A 24,697-nucleotide genomic window follows, 5' to 3' on the forward strand; every position below is an offset into this window, starting at 1 on the left:
TCTCCTCAGATGCTTCCGGGCCTTAAAAGAATGGCTGAAATGGTTGCACATTTTGCGGCAGGTGGCCATTACCTCGAACGCTGGACTGTGTTTATCACTCAAGAATTTTTGAACTACCAGGTTGATAAAGTGCGCCAAACACGGCACTCTAAAATAGTCACCCTGCCACATGGCCTTAACTACATTGGCGCCATTATCCGTGGAAACATAACCAATCTTGCGTTTTTGGGGGGATAGCATTTTCAAGACCTTTTTGTCAAACTCTTCCAAAAGGTTTTCTGCTGTGTAACTTTTCTCCAAGCCAAACATGGCTAGTGTTGCATGTTTCCGAGCAGCTTTGAAAACTTTGTCCGGGTCAACACCTGCGTTTAGCTTTGCTTTAACACCTGAAAAAAAGAGACCCAGTGTGCAGTGATGCACATGTAATCAGCGCCTGCGCCACTGGTCCACATGTCTGTTGTCAGATGTATTGTGTGAACAGCACTCTTCTGCAAAGCTGCCCCCAATCGCCTCCAGCACATCTTCATGTAGTGCTGGAACCGCAACTCTGGCAAAATAGAACCGGCTAGGAACCTTCCATTTAGGGCAGAGCGTTGCCACTAATTCTGGAAAACCTACCGCTTCTACAAAAGAAAAAGGGAGAAGGTCCACAGCTAGCATTTTAGCCAGCTTAGTGTTATACAGACGCGTCAGTGGGTGGTTGCGTTCATATGGCACATCTGAAGTAAGCATTGTTCTAATGTTGCCCTGGACCAAGCATTTACGGGCTGATAATGACTTCGTTGACCCAATTTTGCTCGCTGGTGAACTTTTGTGCGTTGGTGTCTCACTCGCTCCAACACTCTTAGTGTGCCTCACATTGGGTGTGCTGCTGACAGGGGTACTGGGTGTAAGGGAAGTGTTTGACACGTCTTCTTCCTCCTCGTCATCATCAGATGAAACATCAACGTTTCCTTGAATTTGGCCTTTCTTGATCGCATCTAGGTGCGCAAACCATTTGACAGTGTGCTGTCTCCTAAGATGACCTCTCTGGCCTCCGGTACCATAGTTGGTACCTGGCTTACCACGACTAACTGCAACCTTACAAAGGGTACAAATGGCAAACTTTGGATTTTTTTGACAAACAGTAAAGAAGTCCCAAACTGGGGACTTGAAGTGTCTGTGGGACCTGGAGGAGGCGGCGATACTGGTGGTGGTGGTCATGAAGCTAATGCCAGATGAAGTGGAGGATCTGGATTGCCCAACTTTTGTACGTTTTGCACTTTCACCGCCACTAATTAAGGTCGAGGTTGACGGAGGTCTCTTCTTGCCAGAAAGAAATATGGAAGCGGGACGAGTTGGTGTACTACTTAACTCCAATGATTGTGGTGTTTCCACTGCCTCCTCATCGACAACATCATCATCATCATCACGCTCAGCAGCTCTTCGGGCTAGGGTCAAAATGTCTGTTTGCTGCATGCCCGCTGGGGCTGCAGTGACCTTTATGATGACTGGGTCGTCGTTGGCAGAGTCTTCATCAGCAGCAGTATCCGCCACTTCTTGTTGAGCCTCATCACACTCCATAACTCTGAGACTTTGGACGAGCTTCCTTTTACGCTTAACTACCTTTGTTGGATCATGGTGTGCCTCACTCTCAGACGGCTGTGGTGCTGGTTCCCAAGTTTGACCCGTATCATCAGAAGGAGGTGTGCTTGAAGAAGATGTAGACACCACCCTTGATCTCTTCCTTGCTAGGGGTGTGGAAGACAATGAAGGATCATCAGGAGGAGTGGCTTCCTCAAATGATACCTCGCCTTGATTGTCGATTTCCTGATGTGCCCCTACTTCGGGAGGAACAACTATTGTGGGCACTTGTGACCCTCCATGCACCTCTGCTTGCGCATCTCCTTGCGCTGCCTCTCCTTCCACATGTACTTGGGCTTGTACTTGCACATGTGATTGTTGTTGCGGCTGTGGTTGTTCAACACTCGTCAGATGAGCTACAACAACCTGTGTTGATTGAGGGACATTGCTGCTGCTTTCTTGCGATGAGCCAACATCACTGGTCGATGGTGATTGAAGAACTATACTGGCTGCCTCTGCAGCACTCAAGGGCTTGGACTGAAGTTGGCGTGGTGGTGGTGGTGGCACTGAGCCCAATGGAGCGGGGGTGCTGCTGCCAGCTTGGTCCCCAGCAGATCCCGCTGCTGCTGCAGGCATACTTTTTTTTTTACTCCCAAAAAAAGGGGCGGGCGGCACACCAGTGTCCTTGGTAACTTGCTTCTTCTGCTCCTTACTGGCACCTTTCTTGCCAGAGGAGCTACGGGTTACTTTTTTTGGGGCCATCTTCTTCAGAGCAGGTCAGCAGGCAGCAGTTGCACGAGTTGCAGAGGGTTCTGTGTCCAGACGTGACGTCGCGTGACGTTATGCTGCACACACACACCGCTGCAGGACTTCTTCCTGGCACTGGTGGTTCTCTTGAGTCTTCTTGTGCACCTAAAAGCAATGGAAGACAGAGGAACATCAGTTCAGTTATACACCCCAAAAAATCGACAAAACACAGAAAAATGAGCACAATCCCATGCCATCCATGATGTTTACATTGAAGACACCCCACAGAAAGACTAGGGACATGCAAGTATGCAACACTCACTACCCCTGGGCATAATGGATGAAAAGTAGGCAAAATAAGTGCAGGCCTCAGACACTGCCTCTCCTCAAAATGGCCCCTTACACCCCAAGCACATGTTGCCTGTACCAGCCAGCACTCAAGATGGCCACCACCACCACCCACATGGCCAGTCCACATCAACAGTACACCCCAAAAAACAGAAAAACAGCCAGAAATCACCACAATCCAATGCCATCCATGATGTTTACATTAAAGAGAGTGAGACCACACCACAGGCACACTCAGTCCATGCAACACCACCCCTGGGCAAAAGGCCACACCAGCAGCCCCCAAAAAACGACAAAAAACAATAAAATAAGCACAATCCCAGCCCATCCATGGCCTCAATTATGTTTAAATTCAAGGAGACACCCCACAGAAAGACTAGGCCCATGCAACACTCACCACCCCTGGGCAAAGGGCCCTACCAGCAGGCCCAAAAAAACAACAAAAAACAATAAAATAAGCACAATCCCAGCCCATCCATGGCCTCAATTATGTTTAAATTCAAGAAGACACCCCACAGAAAGACTAGGCCTATGCAACACTCACCACCCCTGGGCAAAGGGCCCCACCAGCAGGCCCAAAAAAACGACAAAAAACAATCAAATCAGCACAATCCCAGCCCATCCATGGCCTCAATGGTGTTTAAATTCAAGAAGACACCCCTCAGAAACACTAGGCCCATGCAACACTCACTACCCCTGGGCATAATGGATGAAAAGTAGGCAAAATAAGTGCAGGCCTCAGACACTGCCTCTCCTCAAAATGGCCCCTTACACCCCAAGCACATGTTGCCTGTACCAGCCAGCACTCAAGATGGCCACCACCACCACCCACATGGCCAGTCCACATCAACAGTACACCCCCAAAAAACAGAAAAACAGCCAAAAATCACCACAATCCAATGCCATCCATGATGTTTACATTAAAGAGAGTGAGACCACACCACAGGCACACTCAGTCCATGCACCACCACCCCTGGGCAAAAGGCCACACCAGCAGCCCCCAAAAAACGACAAAAAACAATAAAATAAGCACAATCCCAGCCCATCCATGGCCTCAATTATGTTTAAATTCAAGGAGACACCCCACAGAAAGACTAGGCCCATGCAACACTCACCACCCCTGGGCAAAGGGCCCCACCAGCAGGCCCAAAAAAACGACAAAAATCAGCACAATCCCAGCCCATCCATGGCCTCAATGGTGTTTAAATTCAACAAAACAGTTGTATCATGCACCCCTAACCAACCCTGGTCCTACTGGATACTGTGGCTACCCACAATATAATTTATTTAATGTTCTGAAAAAGTTCCAAAATTTTACTTGCAGCAACTGTAATGCCCCAAACAAACTTACTTGTGAAAGTTGATTTCTAATCCAAAAGTGATCCAAAGACAGTCAAAAAGGCCTCAAATCCAAATATCCAGCAGCACCCACAAAAAGTAATCCTTCCAGCTCCAGATCCAAATGAAAGTGACCAGGAGATGGACAAAGCACTGGGAGGAGCCTGCTGGACAGGAACAGGAAGTTGGAGACTGTGGGGCACTTCCTTCCTCCCCCCCCCAAAAATGGACTCCTTGCAAAAAAAAAGGCCATGCAAATGTCAACCTGAGGAGTGATTCTGATAAAAATCATAATTTTCTGAAGGTTTATCCTGTTTGCTGGTGATTTTCTTGTGCAGAATTGCAAAAGCTCTATTTCGCGAGTGCGAGATTGTTCCTTTCCGCCGCAACTACGTGTTCGCAATTGCGAACTCTCGCGAGGTGTGCTGTGCAAGGTGGCAAGCCGCGATTACGTATTCGCGGGCGCCAAACTCCCGCGGGATCAAGCAGCAAGATCCAAAATGGCGCGGCACTCGCAAAGAAAAACAACTCGGCAAACGCTAAATGACGGAAAGTGAACGCCGTGCACCACGCCGCGCGCCGCAACCTAGCAAAAAATCCGCCGCGAGCGGATTCACGGATTTTCGACAAATACGCGAGAGTTCGCGGATTGCGAATTTGCCGAAAATCCGAAAAATCCGAGATCGGAGCGGATTTTACGCCCATGCTTACTCTCTTACACTAAGCCCATTGCCCCTGTTCTGCAAATTTATAATTAAAAAATTAGCCCAGCTATACTATATGGTGCTGAACTCTGGGGCTTCGAGAATCTAATGCCATTGGTAATATCGCAAAATAAGTTTGTCAGGTCACTAGTCGGCCTTCCACAATCCCCCCCCTTATGCCACTCTACTTTGATCTGGACTGTCATAGTATTGAGAATGTGGCACGATTTAGGCTATTGGCATTCTGGAGAAGACTTTGGACCTCTCCCGAGCTTTCTCTGGATGCCAATGCCTTATTGGATGTAAGGAGGTCGGGGCGTTTGCATGACATTTCATGGTTGAACAAAATCAAAACCACATTGTATGCTATGAGGATGAGCCCCTTATGGGAAGATCCAGTTTCATCATCATTTCCCCCAAAAAGATTTTTAAGATAAGTTATTGGGAAATGGTTAGACTTAAGAGGTTTTCATCAATTACAAGGCCGACACTGACAAGGGAATACCTAGAAGTAAAAAATGAGACCAAATTGGAACGTTACTGGGATCTCATTTCCAGGCCGCTTGATCAGAAACTGTACCACCAATTTAGGGTGGGCTCACTCCCCATAAGAGCATTCACTAGTAGATGGTCCTCACTAGTTGAAGAAAAATTGATTTTTTGTTCTGGCCACATTGAGACCATAGCCCATGTTCTATTTGTCTGTCCAGGTTACAATCTCCCTAGTATCAAATGGCTAAAACCTGTTTGTAAGAACTTGTGTATACGATCAGCTAAGGAGGCCCTTAGGCTCCTAAGGTCAGACACAACGGATTTCATAGTGGTTGCAATGGCGACATTTTTAAGATGGGTGTGGGCAATTCGAGCTAATACAATGTGGGTAGATTCATTATTTTATTGTAAGTGGGACCAGTACCAGGTCATGGATTTATAGGGAATGACCACTAGATATATTTCTGTTAGACAAAGATTTTTGTTGTCAATAGAGTGGTTTTTATTTTGGATTTAGTATATGTGCTTTGAAAATAGATGAAAGATCTATTGATTTGTAATACCCTATTTTACTGTCGATTTGGTTAACCACATGTTTTATTAATGGCTAAATATGTATTAATTGTTTTTATGACTGTGTATTGTTTGTTGGCCTTATCAAAAACAGAAATATATTATGAGCTGACATTTTTTTTTAAATATTGTATTATCTGTCTTTTATGATTGAGAAATAGAAATAAAGACTATTTTGAATTGTTATTATAACTGTATTGTTTCTTCTCTTTCACAGATCCTAATAGTAATGTACAACATTTTCAGAAATTTAAATTGTAAAAAACAACTAAAAAATTGATAAGCGTTTTTTGACATGTACTACTGTCAAGGTAAGATTAAGAAATGCAAAGACTATCATTGCACTACTACATTGAGCTGTGCACTATATATATAAGCTGTAACCAACTACTACGTAAAGTAGTACCTAAGCAATCTAGAAATCCTCTTGTCTATGTCATGCACTTCTCCAATCACCCATCCATCACTTCTACATATTCTATCACTTCACCAAAACCTAAGCATTTATCATTTTAGCATACACTCTCTTTGCAGCACTAAAATTACTCCAGTTTCAAGTCATATACTTAAGAAATGGCCTAGTCACTAACATAAGTGCAAGTACAATATTTAGTACAGTTTACATATTTAGTCTAAACTGTTACTTACCCTTAATACACTCTTATTAATACTCAATTAATACTTATGCAATGTAGAAACCCTTCTATCAGTCCCATGAATTTCTCCAATTATCCATTCAGTACTATCTACGTACAGTATAACTCTGCAATACATATTCACTTATAGATTCAACATGTACTTTATATGCAGCACTGAAATTATTCTTGTTACTAGTTATGTTGGTAAGGAATGGCCTACCAGTAAAACTAGTACAGCTATAATATTTTGTACACTATGCATGCAGATTTTTAAGCAGCTACATATTATTGATACAGTCTTCTAAATACTCAGTTCGTACCTACGCAGTGTAAGAATCCTCCTGTCTGTCCCATGCATTTCTTCAATTACCCACCCAGCACTATCTATGTATCCTATTAGTCTGCCTAAACCTAAGCACTTATAAATTCAGCATGTATTCTCTTGACAACAGTGAAATTATTCTATTAAGTAGTCAAGTACCTAAGGAGTGGCCTAAATAGAAAAACTAGTACAGCTGCAATATTCTGTGCAGTATGTAAACTTCAAACCAGCTACATAGTATTGATACACTTTTAAATACTCAGTTAGTACCTATGTAGTCTAGGAAACCTTCTGTCTGTCCCATGCATTTGTCCATTCACCCATCCAGCACTATGTATGAATCCTATCATTTTGCCAATACCTAAGCATTTATAAATTTAGCTTGCATTCTCTTTGCAGTACTGACATTTTTCCAATTATTAGTCATGTACTTGAGGATTGGCATAGCCACTAAACCTGGTACAGGTGCATTTCTGTATATACTATGCATGCAGACCTGCAACAAGCTACATACTATTAATACACTCTTCTAAATACCCAATTAATAACCATGCAATGTTGGAATCCTTCTGCCTGTGCCATGTTTTTTCACAATCCCCCATCCAGCACTATCTATGAATCATATCACTTTACCAATACCTAAGCACTTCTACATTCAAAACATACTGCCTTTGCAGCCCTGAAGTTATTCTAGTTACTAGTCAAGTATCTAAGGAATAGCCTAATCAGAATAACTAGTACAGCTTTAATATTTCGTGCACTATTTATGCAGACCTGTAATCAGCTACATAGCATTGATATAGGGCATGATTCACAGAACTAACTTAAGACAAAATCCTAAACTTACTAACATTTTGGTATTCACAGAAGGCACTGACTCATTTTGGTAGTCACAGAATGCACGTACTCATTTTTCCTCTTTTAATGCATGCTGCATTTCACAACATACATTGAAAGAGGAAATTGCCTTTACTGATTGTTTATGTGCAGGAAGGTGTCCCTTCCTGTACAAATACAATCTCCCCACGACACACACGTCCTTGCACCATGGTGCAAGGGTACCTGTGTCACTGCATGGCTGCAGTTTTTGCAGCAGTGCAGAAGGAAGCATAGAGTTACAACATATTTATGTACATATATCACATCTCTGTGCTTCGGAAGTGCCACAGCGCAATGCAGCTAAAGAGCTTCCACTGTGACACTGCAGTACCTCCTCATAAATCTTCACCTATAAATTCACCATACACTACTAATACATTCTTTCAGTCATTCATGCTCTACACATATATTCAACCAAACTTTCACACATTACCATACAATTACAGTTCTTTCTTTAACCAGATAAGGTAGTTCTGTACTTTTTTTCTTCTTTATTTCTTTTATACTTTTTTTTGTATTTTTCTGAAAAATTGTGAATATTTTTTGGTGTTTGTTCAAAAAACAAAAGCAAAAAGACTGAAAAAACAGGATACTTTAGGAATTATTTTTCATTCCATAAAACAAAGCAAATAAAAAATTAGCACCGATGGGTCCATTGCGCAGCAAAACTGCTTCCACTCACTGCTCTCCAAAACACATCAGTTTCTTGCACTTCATGCAGTGCTGCTCTAGGAAGGCAAACTCAGGCCTAATGTCTGTTGCAGGTGTGCCTGATGATGTACCGGAGGTACTTGCAACCGCAGTTGGACGGTTCATTTCAGCTCGCCTACATTCCTCTTGAGCCAGATTGAGAGGATGTATTGTCTTCAGATGTTTGTACATCGAGACAGTTCCACATGAGTATTTCTTCTCACTACCTCTAGACAATATTTTCTGACAAATTCGGCAGGTCACCTTTGTGGCATTCACCATTTTCTGCCCGGGTGGAAAGGTGAAGAATTTCCACAGTATTGATTCAGGCCTTTGAGGACGTGGAGCCTCCTGCACAAATTGTTCTTCTTAAGAATGTTCCTCCTCCTGATGCTGCTGTCCAAAAGACATGTTTTTGTATTTTTTTTGATGAACCCCAAAAAAATGATGAAATAAGGTATCTTGTAAGGACAGAGATGTCTCTCCAAAGATGCTCCAACAAGAATGATTGAAATTGGTGGGGTCCTTCAATAGTTACAATGGGAAATGTTATGAACCAATAAAATCTTTTTTTTGCAGTTCACATGGGATCCGCGCACCGTGTGCTTACGAAGCACGCACCCAACGTGACTTCACAAAAGTACATTTAAAAGTAATGCAAGTTTATTTTAAGTACAAATATATTATTTTTATAAGCATCTTAGATAATCTCTTGCCCTAAAATGTATATTAAAGATATTACCTACTGGCGGTCGCCAGTAGGTAGTTATAGTTAGGACCTAGTTTCCATAGGAAATCCTCAACATTCTATTTGGATTAACTTTGGTCCTGGTGGATGAATCTTTGCGAATTTCTCAAAGAAGATGGCTCGGTCCGCTGCGCTCCTTCCCTGAAAGTTTGGGGGGGATTGGTGAAGTGGGGGCTGAGATAAAAGGGGGTCCCAAAACATGTTTTCTTCATGTTATTTTCCATAGGACGTTTAGACACGGCTACAGGTCGAACGGCTGAATGGATTTATAAGAAATTTGGCAAAACTGTAGAGTCCGGCTCGCAGATTACGCTTTTTTTGGAATGGTGTAAATCCGTTCAGTAGTTGATGAGAAAATTAAAGTTAAAGTCAATTATATATCTGTAAGCGCGGACGGGTGCGCGTACTCAAGCGGCTGCGCGCGAGCGGAATTTTTTTTGCTGCGTGACGTCTGTTAACGTACGATTCGAAGGAAATCAGGAAGTGTTGACCGCCATTTTGTCACTGCGAGTAAATATATTGTCATTTCAAAGGGTTGGAACATGGAAAGGGGAGAAGGTAGAGATTGTTTTGCTGCATAGGTTCTCTCAGGGTGTGCAGTAAGGCCCTTAAACGCGAAAATATATATATATTTTTTTTTTTTAAAGTTGCGGGGTGCACGCACCCGGGCGCGCACACCTATTTACAAGTGTGAAAATGGAGATAAATCAGAAGTTTGAGTGCTTTGATATAAGGTGGCTCTGAAAAGAGCCCTTGTGTTAATTGAGTTTTTTCTGCATTTATAAGTAAGTACCGATGCAGAGTCTGATGTTGCAGAGGAAGATTCTGTTTCCCTCATCCGTGAAATGAACACCATCTGTCCTATAGATGTCTTGCATGTGGTAACGCAAGTTGTTGTGGTAAATAGAACCCATGCTATAATCTCTGAGGAAAGCAGAAACAGATTTATTAACATGTCTCCTTGCTTTCTCAATTTGTGCACAATGTTGATTGGACTAATTCCATTTCTGTTTTTGGCATATATTGGAATATACCAAGGCAGTTCTGGCTTCGTTATTACGAGCACTAGAAAACAAGACATTCTTGGCAATACCATCCTTGACGTAGCCTTTTATTCTACAAGATGGTGTCTTTCAAAAGCCAGGGGTATAGGAGTATGTAACAAGCGAGCCATTTAATTGAAAAAACTAAACGTGACAAACGGTTGCAGGATCAGTGAAGGTTGATTTTTTAATTGAAAGTATAACAGGATCAGTTACAATAAAATCGTCAATACGCATACCATGGGCGAGTATCATGGGTAACATTATTTCGAAGATTTATTAATACAATAATCAATAATGAAAAATCGACATCAATAGGGTTGTCCGTATTCCTAGTCAGTACCCTTCCCCGCCCGCAATGTGCATAAAGACCGCATACATCCCCCATAACGTCAAGGCTAAGTACCTAGAACGTCATAAGGAGTTGCAATTCGCTCCCATACTGGCGCCATTTTGGTCGAGGTCAGGCAGGACCAGAGTATAGTTCAATGTGTCCAATAAGTAGCGGCAGGACCAGAATCCCTTTTGGCAGTTCTGGCTTCGTCATTACGAGCACTAGAAAACAAGAGATTCTGGGCAATACCACTCTTGACGCAGCCCTTTATGCTACAAGATGGTGTCTCCATTCAGAAAATATTGTTGGCAGCATTTTGAAAGGAAAGATAAACGGCCGTTCTCCTAGTGAATCTCATATTGTTACATTTATGAAGAAAAAGCCTGAAGAATGTACAAACTGAAAACCAGTTTTTGTCTGCATAGCATCAGCAGCAACACTTGAGTCAGCTTTGTGTGAAGCCGCCATCTTGATCCAATCAATACCGTCCCCCTGCACACATTCAGGGACCAGGCCGCATTGCGAGGGCACCGCAGGACGTGTGTTCAGGTCAAACGGATTGTGGGACAAGGTCCAGAAGACAAGAGTCACCCAAAGGCTAAAAGTTCCGCCGGACCCCGGGAGCCGGCCGCTTATGTCGGGGGCGATCTCAGGCCACACCAGGGCAACAAGACTGAGATCAATTTGCTCATACTGATCCATAACGCCCCGGCCTCTCCATGTTGTAGGCCGCAAGAGTGGGCGAAACTCAGCTGGCCGAGCGAGACTTGGGGAGGGCGCAGGAGCCAAGCGCCCCATCCCAGTCCGCGCTACCACACCGTCCCTCGGGGGCCTCCGTTAAACTGTTCAGGGAGGCATCGCAGGCAGCGGTTCTTTAGATCAGTGGCTCTCACCGGCAAGGCTCCCCTCCGTCAGCAGCGATCGTTGGCGCTGTGGTTGTGGCCGTAGGCTCCGCCTAGTCAACGCCCCGGCCTCTCCATGTCGTAGGTCGCAAGAGTGGGCGAAACTCAGCTGGCCGAGCGAGACTTGGGGAGGGCGCAGGAGCCAAGCGACCCTTGTCAGTCCGCGCCACCACACTACACCGCCCCTCGTGGGCCTCTGTCTAGCGGCTCATGGGGGCACCGCAGGCAGCGGTTCTTCAGATCAGTGGCTCTCACCGGCAAGGCTCCCCTCCGTCAGCAGCGATCGTTGGCGCTGTGGTTGCGGCCGGAGGTCCCGCCTAGTCAACGCCTCGGCCTCTCCAAGTCGTAGGCCGCAAGAGTGATCGGAACTCAGCTGGCCAAGCGAGACTTGGGGACGGGGTAGGAGATAAGCGGTCCCTCCCAGTCAGTGCCACCACACCGCCCCTCGGGGGCCTTCATTAAGCGGTTCTGTGAGGCACCGCAGGCAGCTGTTCTTCAGATCACAACAGAGTCTCATGCTCGATCGATTGAGCTGGCCGAATCAGGCAACATGAAGGTGGGGAGGGGGGGCACCTCTTGCTCAACCACCACCTGAGGAGGTGTGGTTTAGTTCTAAACCAATGAAAAGTGTTACTTTTAGGTCACATGACCTAGCCTTACATCATTAGGAAACCAAAAGTGAAATGAACCAATGAAAAGTTTTATTAACAAGTCACATGACCTGTTATGCTTATGTTACGCGCTTCGCGCCGCGCCCCGGATCGCTTCCGGGAAGCTGCGCTTCGCGTACCGGATGCGCTAACGCAGCGCGGCATATGACGCATTACGCGACAGCGCGATACTACAGTGTTTCTGGATGTTTCAGACTGAAGCTGGCGTCAGCATGAGAGCACCCCGTGGCTACGTCGTGGCCATTCAGCGAGCAATCATGGCAGAAGCTGCCCACCGGAAGTCTGCGGGAGTCGGGGGCCCCGGTGACTCTTGTAGTATCTTCAAGGCTGAGGGGACGCTTTTGGGAATGGGGCCCATGCCGTAGCAGTCAAGCGTCCGAGTTCCAGGGTTGTCCAGAGCCATCCTTGCAGGCCAGGCCCAAGTCTGTGGAGCCGACCGCCATTTCCGGAGCTCCGTGGCAGCCGCCTGTCGCTGTACCGGAAGAGTGGGTGCAATTCAGCCGGATGGCGGGTGAGACGCTGTAATAGCAAGAGCGGGCGTAATTCAGCTGGCCGAGCGAGACACTGTGCCGCAGGAGCGGGCGCAACTCATCTTGTCGAGTGAAGCGCTGGGGTGCAGCTGAGAAACCTCCACCTGGGGAGGTGGGGGAGGCTCGTTCGCGCCGCCTCTCCCTTCCAGTGCACCCCACGCCGTCTCCTGGCGCAGGTATATGTGATGGTTGGACCAGGGCACCGCAGGACGTGTCTTCAGGTCAAACGGATTGTGGGACAAGGTCCAGAATGGAAGAGTCACCAAAAGGCTAAAAGTTCCGCCGGACCCTGGGAGCCGGCCGCCTATGTCGAGTGAAGTGCTGGGGTGCAGCTGAGAAACCTCCACCTGGGGAGGTGGGGGAGGCTCGTTCGCGCCGCCTCTCCCTTCCAGTGCACCCCACGCCGTCTCCTGGTGCAGGTATATGTGATGGTTGGACCAGGGCACCGCAGGACGTGTCTTTAGGGGTGTAGCTGAGAAACCTCCACCTGGGGAGGTGGGGGAGGCTCGTTCGCGCCGCCTCTCCCTTCCAGTGCACCCCACGCCGTCTCCTGGTGCAGGTATATGTGATGGTTGGTCCAGGGCACCGCAGGACGTGTCTTTAGGTCAAACGGATTGTGGGACAAGGTCCAGAAGGGAAGAGTCACCAAAAGGCTAAAAGTTCCGCCGGACCCTGGGAGCCGGCCGCCTATGTCGAGTGAAGTGCTGGGGTGCAGCTGAGAAACCTCCACCTGGGGAGGTGGGGGAGGCTCGTTCGCGCCGCCTCTCCCTTCCAGTGCACCCCACGCCGTCTCCTGGCGCAGGTATATGTGATGGTTGGACCAGGGCACCGCAGGACATGTCTTTAGGGGTGTAGCTGAGAAACCTCCACCTGGGGAGGTGGGGGAGGCTTGTTTGCGCCACCTCTCCCTTGCAGTGCACCCCACGCCGTCTCCTGGCGCAGGTATATGTGATGGTTGGACCAGGGCACCGCAGGACGTGTCTTTAGGTGAAACCCTGAACTATGGCACCCAACATCCAGGACTTATGACATTTATGGAAGGCAGTGACATCGAAGAATCTCAGGGACCAAGCATATGCAGAGTCTTCCCCGGGGTATTTGCACAACGGTCCTCCACCCCTAGGCCGCCAGCTATGCTACCTTGACAGGAACAGTGTCATGCATTTGGATCGATGTTGCAGCAGGCTGCCATGTAAATAGTTATTTAATAAAACGTTTTACCCTGTTACTTTGCTGGTGTGTTGTATTTATTTATAATATTTGTATAGGGTTTGTCGTTATTTTGGGCAGGGTGGGCGGTGGAGCCGAGCTATCTTGCAGTCATCATGGCGTCGAGCTCGGTTTCTCTCACTAGTTTCATATTTCTCATGAGGGGTTGTTCCTAATGTTTCTATTTTAGGGAGGTAAAAAAGAGATCTTATCAGTGGCCTACTAATTTTGCTCAATTCCTTTTGTTTTTTCTAATGATTTTTAAGTTAAAGTTTGCTAGCACGATACAGTGGCTAGTCCGCATTTTATATATGTCTTTTTTATTAGGGGTCTCCTCCGGTGGAGTCGGACGATCTACCTCTAATAACCGGTAAGTGTTCCTCTGAAGGAATGCGTCTTGAAAGTGGCTGACTGTAATGTATGATATTTCACTCAGTGACTTTCAGGCCCATGCTGTTTCAAAACTGTGCATGTGCTTGAAGCAGGCGTAGGTATTGACGTAGCATTGTGAATATAGTGCATTGGTGAGCCTTGCTGGAGCTGCATCACAGTTGCGATGCAACTCTAGCAATGTATTAGTTTTTGAGCACAGATGTGTTACGCATGTATGGTGTTTTTGTACCATGGTGCGCCACATTTCAAATGTGGCACACCATGGGCAACGGAGCACTAGCATACTGTGGTGCACATTAACTGGTGCATATCTGGGTATGAAGTAGTTAACATGAATCTGCCCCATAGGTTACAAATCCGCGTTTAGTAGACTGTTTGGCCTTTGTAGTTTTATGTTTTTTCTGTTATTCTATGTAGGTATGTAATATTGCAGGATTTTTGTCACGAAAAAGAAGCCATGAGTATTGGGTTTGTGAAAGATTGCAAGATTTTTAAAATTAAAAAGGAAAAATCATGGCATTGTTTAATATAGTATTGTAAATACTTATCTTTAACAATGATGACAGAGTAAAAAAAGGTTAACCTGATGTTCGAAAGTTATTCACAGGCTTCTTTAGAGGAAGTATTCTATATGATTGTAGCGTGGGTGTTTCACTTTTTTATAGGTAATAGAATGCATTCTGCAAGCATGTAGTACTCCTCCTGCTACAGCATAAATATTCTTCAGTGCTTATTTTCATTTCGTAAGTGGTATTGAGACCGACACAGAACTTCAATGGATCGGAGGGGCTGTTCCTGTGCATCTGGAGGACTGCCAAGCCGTTGCAGCAGTGGGAGTGAGGCCTCTCACGACAGAGAACTTCAATGGATCGGAGGGGCTGTTCCTGTGCATCTGGAGGACTACCAAGCCGTTGCAGCAGTGGGAGTGAGGCCTGTTACAGGGGCGTAGCGCAGCTCCTTTTGATGTTCACAATTGCAGATAACAGGGTAGAGATGTGAGGGAAGTGGGTGGAGTCCTCCGTGTAAATTGCAGAATAGAAACTACTCAGAACCAATTGGAAGTGTTGTTTTCGAGTCACATGACTTCACATGCGCGTCTCGGGACGTGTAGGCGGTGACAGTATCTGGTCACGTACGCCATTTGGAAGTAGCGGTCTAATTCAGCTAAGTTTCAAAACGTGTAAAGGAGTAAATCCAAACACATCCTGATTTAATATATCTTCTGAGCTCGATTCAAGCATACAATTGTTAAAGTATAAAACCTTTTATATTTTTTTAAAAAATATCAAGGTGTGCACATTCGGTCACGCACGAAAGTTTAAAAAGACATTCGGCTCCATTTAATGTAAATTTTCATAATAATAAAAAAGAAGCCTTTTTTTTAAACAAGTGTTATGTTGTTTGATTTTGGACCAGCGCACCACAGGACGTGTCTTTAGGTCAAACCCTCAAGTATGGCACCCAACATCCAGGACTCATGCCATTTGTGGAAGGCAGTGACATCTAAGAATCTCGGGGACCACCTCTGATGGTAATAGCGTGGCCAGGGCTCTTGTCGATGCCTGTGCAAATTCTACAGGGTGCACTTATTTGACATGCCGCACCATGGTATGTATGGAAAAGGAATATTTTTTTCTTGGATTTCCTCTTGAGAGAACCGAATTGCATATCGTGCAGGTAACTTTTGACGCATTCACTTTCTTTTGTTCTTTAGGATAAGTGAAAAATTGCCAAATAAAAGATTCCTTTTTTCTTTTTAAAGGTAGTCGCTCATTTCCTTCAGATTCGGAAGATGAATGCGGGGCGGCAGCCATTTCAGCAAAGTCTTCCGAAGGGTGTTGAACGTCGTTCTCTTTTGAGAGTAGAAAAGATAGTGAGAGGAGTGGGTGGAGTCCTCCGTGTAAATTGCAGAATAGAAACTACTAAGAACCAATTGGAAGTGTTGTTTTCGAGTCACATGACTTCACATGCGCGTCTCGGGACGTGTAGGCGGTGACAGTTTCTGGTCACCTACGCCATTTGGAAGTAGCGGTCTAATTCAGCTAAGTTTCAAAACGTGTAAAGGAGTAAATCCAAACACATCCGGATTTAATATATCTTCTGAGCTCGATTCAAGCATACAATTGTTAAAGTATAAAACCTTTTATATATTTTTTTAAAATAGCAAGGTGTGTACATTCGGTCACGCACGAAAGTTTAAAAAGACATTCGGCTCCATTTAATGTAAATTTTCATAATAATAAAAAAGAAGCCTAGGTTTAGTGTCTTTGACGTAGTATAAGTTCTTTGATGGGTCTATGAATAAATTTAATAAGTTCAGATTGCAAAGTTTCCACGAAATATATAGGCGGGTGCGCGCACACGGTCGCGCACGAACGAAAGCCAAAAAAGCGGAGATAAACCCCCTTTATAATATGCTCCTGGAGCTCTTTTTGGTAGAATGAGTTAGTTCTGAAAAGAACGTTTTTTTTTTTTTTTTTTTTAAAACAAGTGTTATGTTGTTTTTGATTTTTTAAACTTGCAACAACATTTTCATGTGTGACACTGGATCAAAATGAAATGAAGAAATTTATCTTTTCTCGGGGCATTTATGACTCTCAATTTTTTGTTTAGTAAGAGTGAGGCTCTGCTCTCCGTACAGAAGAATTTCTCCACACTCGTTGCATTTCATGTGCACCTTTGCAAGATATGGTCTCAAGTCCATCACAGCACTCGATGGTGATACAGGTCGTCCACCAGAAGATGTGCTGGCCACCTCTGATGGTAATAGCGTGGCCAGGGCTCTTGTCGATGCCTGTGCAAATTCCACAGGGTGCACTTGTTTGACATGCCGCACCATGGTATGTATGGAAAAGGAATATTATTTCTTGGATTTCCTCTTGAGAGAACCGAATTGCATATCGTGCAGGTAACTTTTGACGCATTCACTTTCTTTTGTTCTTCAGGATAAGTGAAAAATTGCCAAATAAAAGATTCCTTTTTTCTTTTTAAAGGTAGTCGCTCATTTCCTTCAGATTCGGAAGATGAATGCGGGGCGGCAGCCATTTCAGCAAAGTCTTCCGAAGGGTGTTGAACGTTGTTCTCTTTTGAGAGTAGAAAAGATAGTGAGAGGAGTGGGTGGAGTCCTCCGTGTAAATTGCAGAATAGAAACTACTAAGAACCAATTGGAAGTGTTGTTTTCAAGTCACATGACTTCACATGCGCGTCTCAGGACGTGTACGCGGTGATAGTATCTGGTCACGTACGCCATTTGGAAGTAGCGGTCTAATTCAGCGAAGTTTCAAAACGTGAAAAGGAGTAAATCCAAACATATCCGGATTTAATATATCTTCTGAGCTCGATTCAAGCATACAATTGTTAAAGTATAAAACCTTTTATATATTTTTTTAAAATACCAAGGTGTGTACATTCGGTCACACACGAAAGTTTAAAAAGACATTCGGCTCCATTTAATGAAAATTTTCATAATATTAAAAAAGAAGCCTAGGTTTAGTGTCTTTGACGTATTATAAGTTCTTTGATGGGTCTATGAAGAAATTCAATAAGTTCAGATTGCAAAGTTTTCACGAAATATATAGGCGGGTGCGCGCAGTCGGTCGCGCACGAAAGCCTGCAAATGTGCTATCCATTTTATTGAGAACTGTTGCCGAGAGTGCGCACAGTGGGTCGTGCACGAAAGTTTAGAAAGGCTATTTTTATTTACAGGCAAATTTTAATGCGTTGAAAAAAAGGCAAGGTACAGACTTTCTAATTCTGTATCGCTTTACAAGGAGTCTCTATGCAACTTGAACAGTGAAGAAAACGGCTTGTTTCTGAAAAAAATATTGCCAGAACTTTATTGACAAAAGTATAGGTTGTATACATGAGATATTTCTGAATTAGCATTTTAAAAACCTATGAAATTCACTGAAAAAACCATAGGTTTTACACACGTTATAGTTAGGTAGTAGCATTTACAAAACCTATGAAATTCACTGAAAAAAGCATAGGTTTGACACCAGTTATAGTTAGCTGGAAATTTTACTGATATAAAACCAATGAAATTCCACGTTATAGTTAGTTGGACTCACTATAACTTGCGCGTGTAATGCACTGCTGATGACGTCATATATTACATCACTCATGACATCACTGATGACACCATCCAGTGAATGTGTATCTTTCTGAAAAATAAATATGTGTTATATATGTATATATTATTGAATATCTTAGTGAATACATATTTTAGTGAGTAATGTTTAAATATTTAAATATATGTATTAGTGTTTCACTAGAGTGAGACTCCAGGAACCAGATTACACAGATTGTTTGAGACCAACTGATGGGGAATGAACACCTAGGAAACGCCATTCGGCATATTTAGGCAGCCCAACTTTTCCACAGCCTGGGACATGCTTTGAGGGGGACTCAAGGTCTCAGATTGCCTAGATAGTATGAGACCCGCTGGTAGGGGCTGAGCACCTGGGAATTGCCACTGGGCGCATTTAAGCAGCCCTGCTTCACCACACTGTGGGATGTGCCTGTGCAAAGCCTGGGCTAAGCGTGGGCCAGTCCTTCACCCATCAGCGCCAGAAAGAGGCATGGCCACCTCCTCCCCTAGCTCAGGAATTTGAGCCCAAAAGACTTTAGTGTTCCAGATAACTGAAGGCACTGCTGCTAATATTGTTTAAAGCCTACACATGTATGAAAAGAATGGGGAAATGAAAAGTCCATGGATAAGGCTGTGCAATCCAAAAATCCCAAACTTCCCAAACAGTCAAGCTATGCCACAATGAACTGTTTAACAAATGAGATTGATACTTGGATAGAAAAAGTGGAGTCTGTTCTAGGCAACAAAGCTAATACTCAAGCTAAAGCTACTAAAGTTAACAGTGAGGGGGACATTCCAGATTTATTTAAATTGAAACCAAGGCCTCAGAAAAATATCATCGCTCCAGCTGGTCTGCCTGCAGTTTGATGCTTGTTGTTACATTAGGCCAAGATGGGAGCCCTACCTGAACTCTGGTCGCAAGGATGATACTCAAACATGCATAACTGTAGTATGTTCTAACAGGTTTGTGGTGCTTCACGAAGTATGTCGCTCTGCTTCTCCTTCACTGATACTGTCTTAACCTGCCTAGAAAGCTTACATCTACAGGCACCCTCAGTGCTTAGTGAAGCAATTGGTTGGATATTAGCTTTAAGAGAAGAGGTTGCTAACCTGAAGTAAATTCTCCAAGATGTGTCAAAACCACTTAAGCCAGGGTCTTTAAATTTCTCATCACAGTGGAAGCATAGTGCCGGGACTCTGCAATACTAACAAGGCCAGGGCGCTATGACGAGCTTATCTACGACTCCTATTGAATCCTTAATTCATGTCCTGAATAACTATTCAACGTCAACGGGTGATAACTATGACAGTTCAGGCTGTGGCTTGGCTACAAGTGTGTTATTGTGCCCTTCAAGTGACCACCTGCTAACCATGTATCCTATGTCCACAAGGCCTAGTGGAGCTTGTTATATTTATGGGGTGCACAAGTCCAAACATATCCCTTCTTCATTCACTCTTCCCACAGGGAGACTGCAGGGGAGCTCTGACACCCAAGAGGGATATTCCGTATTTATGGTGAGAGTACCGAAGCTGCCATCTGGTTCCTTTGAAAATAGCGATTCCCTGAAGAATAAGTCTTTACATTGGATTAAGCATGTTAGGAAAGGTTAGTCAATTTTCTACTCAGATATTCGTTATGCAAAACACCTTGTAGAGCCTGTTGGGGTAAAAGATTCAATTGAATTAAACCTAACCTCCTTTGAGCTGTTCGAGGGCTTGATCTCATTAGACCAACAGACGCTCCCCCAAATGGCTCAGAAATGTGTTCAAATCAAGTCCCCCAGTTTTGGATATGCTTGTGCCTACCAATGAGGGTGGATGTGTGGTTTCTACCAAGAAGAGAATGGAACCGGCAAGAAATGTGGGATTCAGTTTGGTATTTCTCAAGAGAGTACATTGACAGTGGTCGATTGACTTCTGGATTTGCATGTTGTTTTGCCTGCTCCAATGACTCACTCACCTTCTTTAACAGTAAAAAAAGAGCATTTTGAACCCAGCTTGGGAGAATTGTCTCCAAATGTAGATATGAAGAAGGGCATTCATGTAGCTCACTCAATAAATAATAGTTTGCAGCCAATGTTGACTCCTACAAATATGAATTGTATGCACTAAAACAATATGTCTTCTCTGCACTTAGCTTCATGAAATATTGCTGGAATTTATTCCAAATTAGACGATGAAGATTGTGGCTCTTTTATAGATACATTTCACATATGGATTTTCCAAGAGACATGGGTCCTTATGGAAATTCATAGGCAGGGCCTTACAACTTATAGCATTAAGGTTAACCCATCAGGAGGAGGTAGACCTTTGCAAGGGCTCATTATTTAGCAGAAAATATCTTTATATTATGCCTTTAAGAGAATCAATATTGCTTCTCCAGAATATTTAGTACTCAAGATATCACCTAAGTTACGTTCCCCGTACTTATTGAATAAAATCTACAGCAGGTTGACCCCTTTTAAAAATCTTTTCAGACCATAAGAATCCTAAATACCTTCATAGAGGGCCTTTGTGCTAATCATAATGTGATCATTGCAGGTGATTTTAATGTATGTTTTGATCCCTACACGCCCTTATGGATTTGTTTAGGGATGAAGACAAATGTTGGGGTATTCCCTCCCACACTGATCAAACAAAATCACCTGTAATTAACCTAGCTGCACTTGAGATGGTCGGTATTGTGGTCTCATGTGACCTGGGACTGTGTAATGGTTGATTCATATCATGATTCATATGGTACATAGATGTTAGGCCAACATTGCTGAAGGCCAACTGTAAAAGCCACACCAATTATGCGAGAAGTTAGCCTGGAATATGATGTCCACTAGTTCTAGTGGGCACCTTGCACCAGTCTAATTGACCGTAATGATGGTGGTTGTAAAGTCAACCTTATAGAAAGCTTTCCTAGTGGTAGCATGGACCAGCAGTCGTCAGGCTAAGACTGAGAGGCGAGTTAAGCAAGTTGTTTTGCCACTTATAATCCCTTTAATACCAAATGAAAGCACACCTTACAAGGTATATATCAAATATATATGTATTTATTCTAAACACAACCCCTCTAAACTCTTTATGAGGTCAGAGGTAAAAGTACAATACAAGGAACTTAATTGGCATACGATATGTTGCACAGTATACGTTTCCCCTAGGGGCCTCACAAACCATACACTAAAATAGTGGTATAAGAACCACAAGAGAATTAGAAAGCAGGCCTAGGGTCTGGGGAATCCCTGGGGCTAGTCTAAACAACCAAAGGTTAGGATGCAGAAGGCGCACGAGAGACGCGTGCAGTGACTAAACACAGCCACGGGTTACTATTGACTTTTTATGGGAAACGTAGAAGTTACAAAGTTATAGTTTAAGGGCACAAAGGAGTGAACTACGATGGAGCCCTTTTAGACTAGGACACTAGGAGAGTCAATACCCACGGGAGCACCGGAGTACTCGAGTTACCTCACCCAGGGAAACCGGGTGCGTAGGTGTCTTTTTGTGTCGGGTTTCGTCATCGATTCCAATGGAGAGCTGGGAAGAAGTGCTGCAGGCGACCAGAGGAAAAGTGTCCAGATGGATCCAAGGGTGGATCGAAGATCTGAAGAACCTGAAAGCAGAAGGGACAGAGTCTGGGTCACAGGCCATTGACCAGGAAGGAGCCAGGAAAGAACCAGGCGATGTCAGGAGTTTCCAGGTGAAGAAGTGAAGCTTGTCTCTGCAGCCATGAGCACCAGGATGCGTTGATGACAACCAGGAGCTGGATTCGAGCTGTGCTATGAAGGATCTAGTTGATTGCAGTATCGGTATCCAGATTGGACCCAGCAAGCCTTGGCAAATGCAATCCACGCAGGAGATGAAGATTGGCTTCGGTGGAGACCAGCAAGGTCTGGGGAATTTCTCCTTTAGGAAGAAGTTGGAGCAAGCCTGGAGGAACCAGGAAAACAGTTTATTTTTAAAGAAAAGTCTTCCAGGGGCTCACTAGCCAATAGGCAAGGAACCAGGAAGATGCGTCAAGCTGAAATGCAGGAGCGGGCCCCACGGGACACTCGTGTAGTGTGGGGATCTGAGCATCAGTGCAAATGTTGCTCGTGGCTAGGGCTTCAAGCACCCCAAAGCACGACTTCCAAATACTTCGGGAAGTGAGTGCAGCTTGCAAAATTCAGGATGTCCAGGAGTTCCGGTCCCACGTCTCTCGTGTATGCCACGGGTCTCAGCTTTACTGGGAATGTCGAGCAATGTCAGAGATGTCTGGAAGTCCAGGTCCTGTGTCACATAGTCTTTGGTATCAGCCGGGAGCCTCAACAATGCAGACTGGCTAGATGCTTCTTGGTGCATGTTTGAACAGAGTGGTCACTCCTTGACCACAAGGGAGATGTCTTATATCTTACAGTCGAAATGGAATTTCGAAGGTCCAGTATTTATGTTTCAAAGTTTCGTCCAGGGGGATCTAAAGTCCTAGGGACACAGCTCCTATACTTATACTAAGTTTGGGGGCTGGACAACCTGAAAGGTCCCTCCTATGGGTGGACCTGAGGAGGGGGTGGTTACACCCCTTCCCCTTTGTCCAGTTTTGCACCAGAGCGAGGCTGGAGTGCCCCAGCAACTGGCTTGAACCGGGCTATGCATGGAGCACCTTGTGTGCCCCAGGCAGTGCCTCGAAAATGCATTCTGAATACAGCCCTCCCTGCCCTAATACACTAAAACCTGTCTGGGGAGGTGCCAGCACCTCCCTGGGCAGGAAACCTATTGTCCAAACCTCCCCTGCCAGAGTTTCATCCAGCAGCAGGAGGTCAGACTCGTGTCTGTGGCAGCAGGATCCATTTTGTGATGCTGAGGCTCTGTTTAACTTTAACCGGGTATACCAGTGACTACATGTCTTCTCCCTCTAGAAGGGTGAAATGCTATCCTCGCCGCCAGTGGGTAGTATTCCAAAGTGTTTGACACCTTACACAACATGTTTTGATAAAGCCAAACCAAGGTTAGCATTAACCCCGAGGATTATAATGCACTTAAGAGTATATGGTATGGCAATATCATAGAACAGCTATAAGGAGATGGTTCCAAAAGCTGCAGAGGGGCTCAGCTCATGCTAGGGCACCCTCTCACATAAAACCAAGCACTCTGCCTCCAGGATTGTTTAACGCCTGCTAAAGGAGTGACTTATAGGTTAATATGTGTATATATATAAGGTATATATAGATGTACTACATCTAAGTAAGGGGTGATTACACCACCTTACCCAGGCTGTGTGAAGAGACCTGTGGTGTCAGTTTGGAAGCCCAACCAGGGATGGTACAATACATACTGCAGCCCCTGGAAGGCCTTGAATGCCCCTACACACTGGGACTCACAAGAGTGACCCAGTAACCAATCTGGTATGTACCTAAAGTACGTGGAATCAATTTAGAGAGAGAACAGCTAGGCTGTGGGCCTGATTAGCAGGACCACAGCCACACTAAACTCAAAAAAACAGAAAATCACAGCAAAAAGTGGGGGTGACCGTAGGAAGCAGACCCTACTCTCCTACACCCCCCCCCCCCAATGCAGGGACATTAAACTAACCTTGACCAGTTGAGTCTTCATGTTCTATGAGAAAAAATCTGGAGAGTCCATCTGCATTGGCATGGTCACTCCCAGGTCTATGTTCCACTGTAAAGTCCATCCCCTGTAGGGAAATGGACCACCTGAGTAGTTTGGGATTTTCACCCTTCATCTGATTTAGCCACAAGAGGGGCTTAGGGTCTGTCTGAATCTTTGGTGAGTACCAAACAAGTATGGCCTCAAATTCGTCAGTGCCCAAACCACAGCAAAGGCCTCCCTCTCAATAGCTGTCCAACGTTTCTCTCTAGGGGTCAGCCTTCTGCTTATAAAAGCTACTGGCTGGTCTTGACCATCTTTATTCAATTGTGAAAGCACAACCCCGACTCCCAACTCTGAACCATCTGTTTGAACAATGAACAATTTGGAGCAGTCTGGACTTTGCAAAATTGGTGCAGTACACATGGCCTGCTTCAGGCCATTAAATGCCTTTTGACAGTTTCTGTCCACTGAACTTTCTTTGGCATTTTCTTGGAAGTTAAGTCATTAAGAGGTGTCACAATGGAACCGGCGGTAGGGGGGACGGTGGCAGCTCTCCCCGACCCCGCTTGGCGACATTTGCGAGCATTTAGCTCTTTCTATGCTGTAACTGACGCTCTAGGAGCTCGTGCAACATTTTGGACCGTTACTGATTTTAACACTGTTTTTAAAAGGAGAAATACTGAGAAATACTGTTTGTATTATTTTATTTCGAATGTGAGTTCATATTGAAATTTCACTTACTCACACGCATTGAGGGATTCGATCCGCTGTAGACAGTCCTGTGCCTGCTCGCCCAGCCCGACCCTCCAGCCAATCACAGGCGCGGAAGGCGGGGCTGAGCCAGAAACAACCAGGGAGGCGAGCGGTTAGCGCTCTAGCTCTCCCGTTCTCGTGGGTATAAAGACAGCGAGG

The 24,697-nt window shown here is 44.8% G+C and overlaps 1 protein-coding gene across 1 annotated transcript in view; it reads right to left on the minus strand.

The window, feature by feature from the left end:
* Positions 1-22,540, minus strand: part of LOC144784055 (uncharacterized) — a 52,233-nt gene extending 29,693 nt beyond the window's left edge. Inside the window, exon 1 of the mRNA XM_078662753.1 lies at positions 22,426-22,540. Within this exon, the coding sequence (XP_078518879.1) occupies positions 22,426-22,540 (115 nt within the window). The remainder of the gene's footprint in view (positions 1-22,425) is intronic.
* Between the last annotated feature and the right edge of the window lie 2,157 nt (positions 22,541-24,697).

This window comes from Lissotriton helveticus, chromosome 10 (genome assembly GCF_964261635.1).
Source record: "Lissotriton helveticus chromosome 10, aLisHel1.1, whole genome shotgun sequence".
NCBI lineage: Eukaryota > Metazoa > Chordata > Amphibia > Caudata > Salamandridae > Lissotriton > Lissotriton helveticus.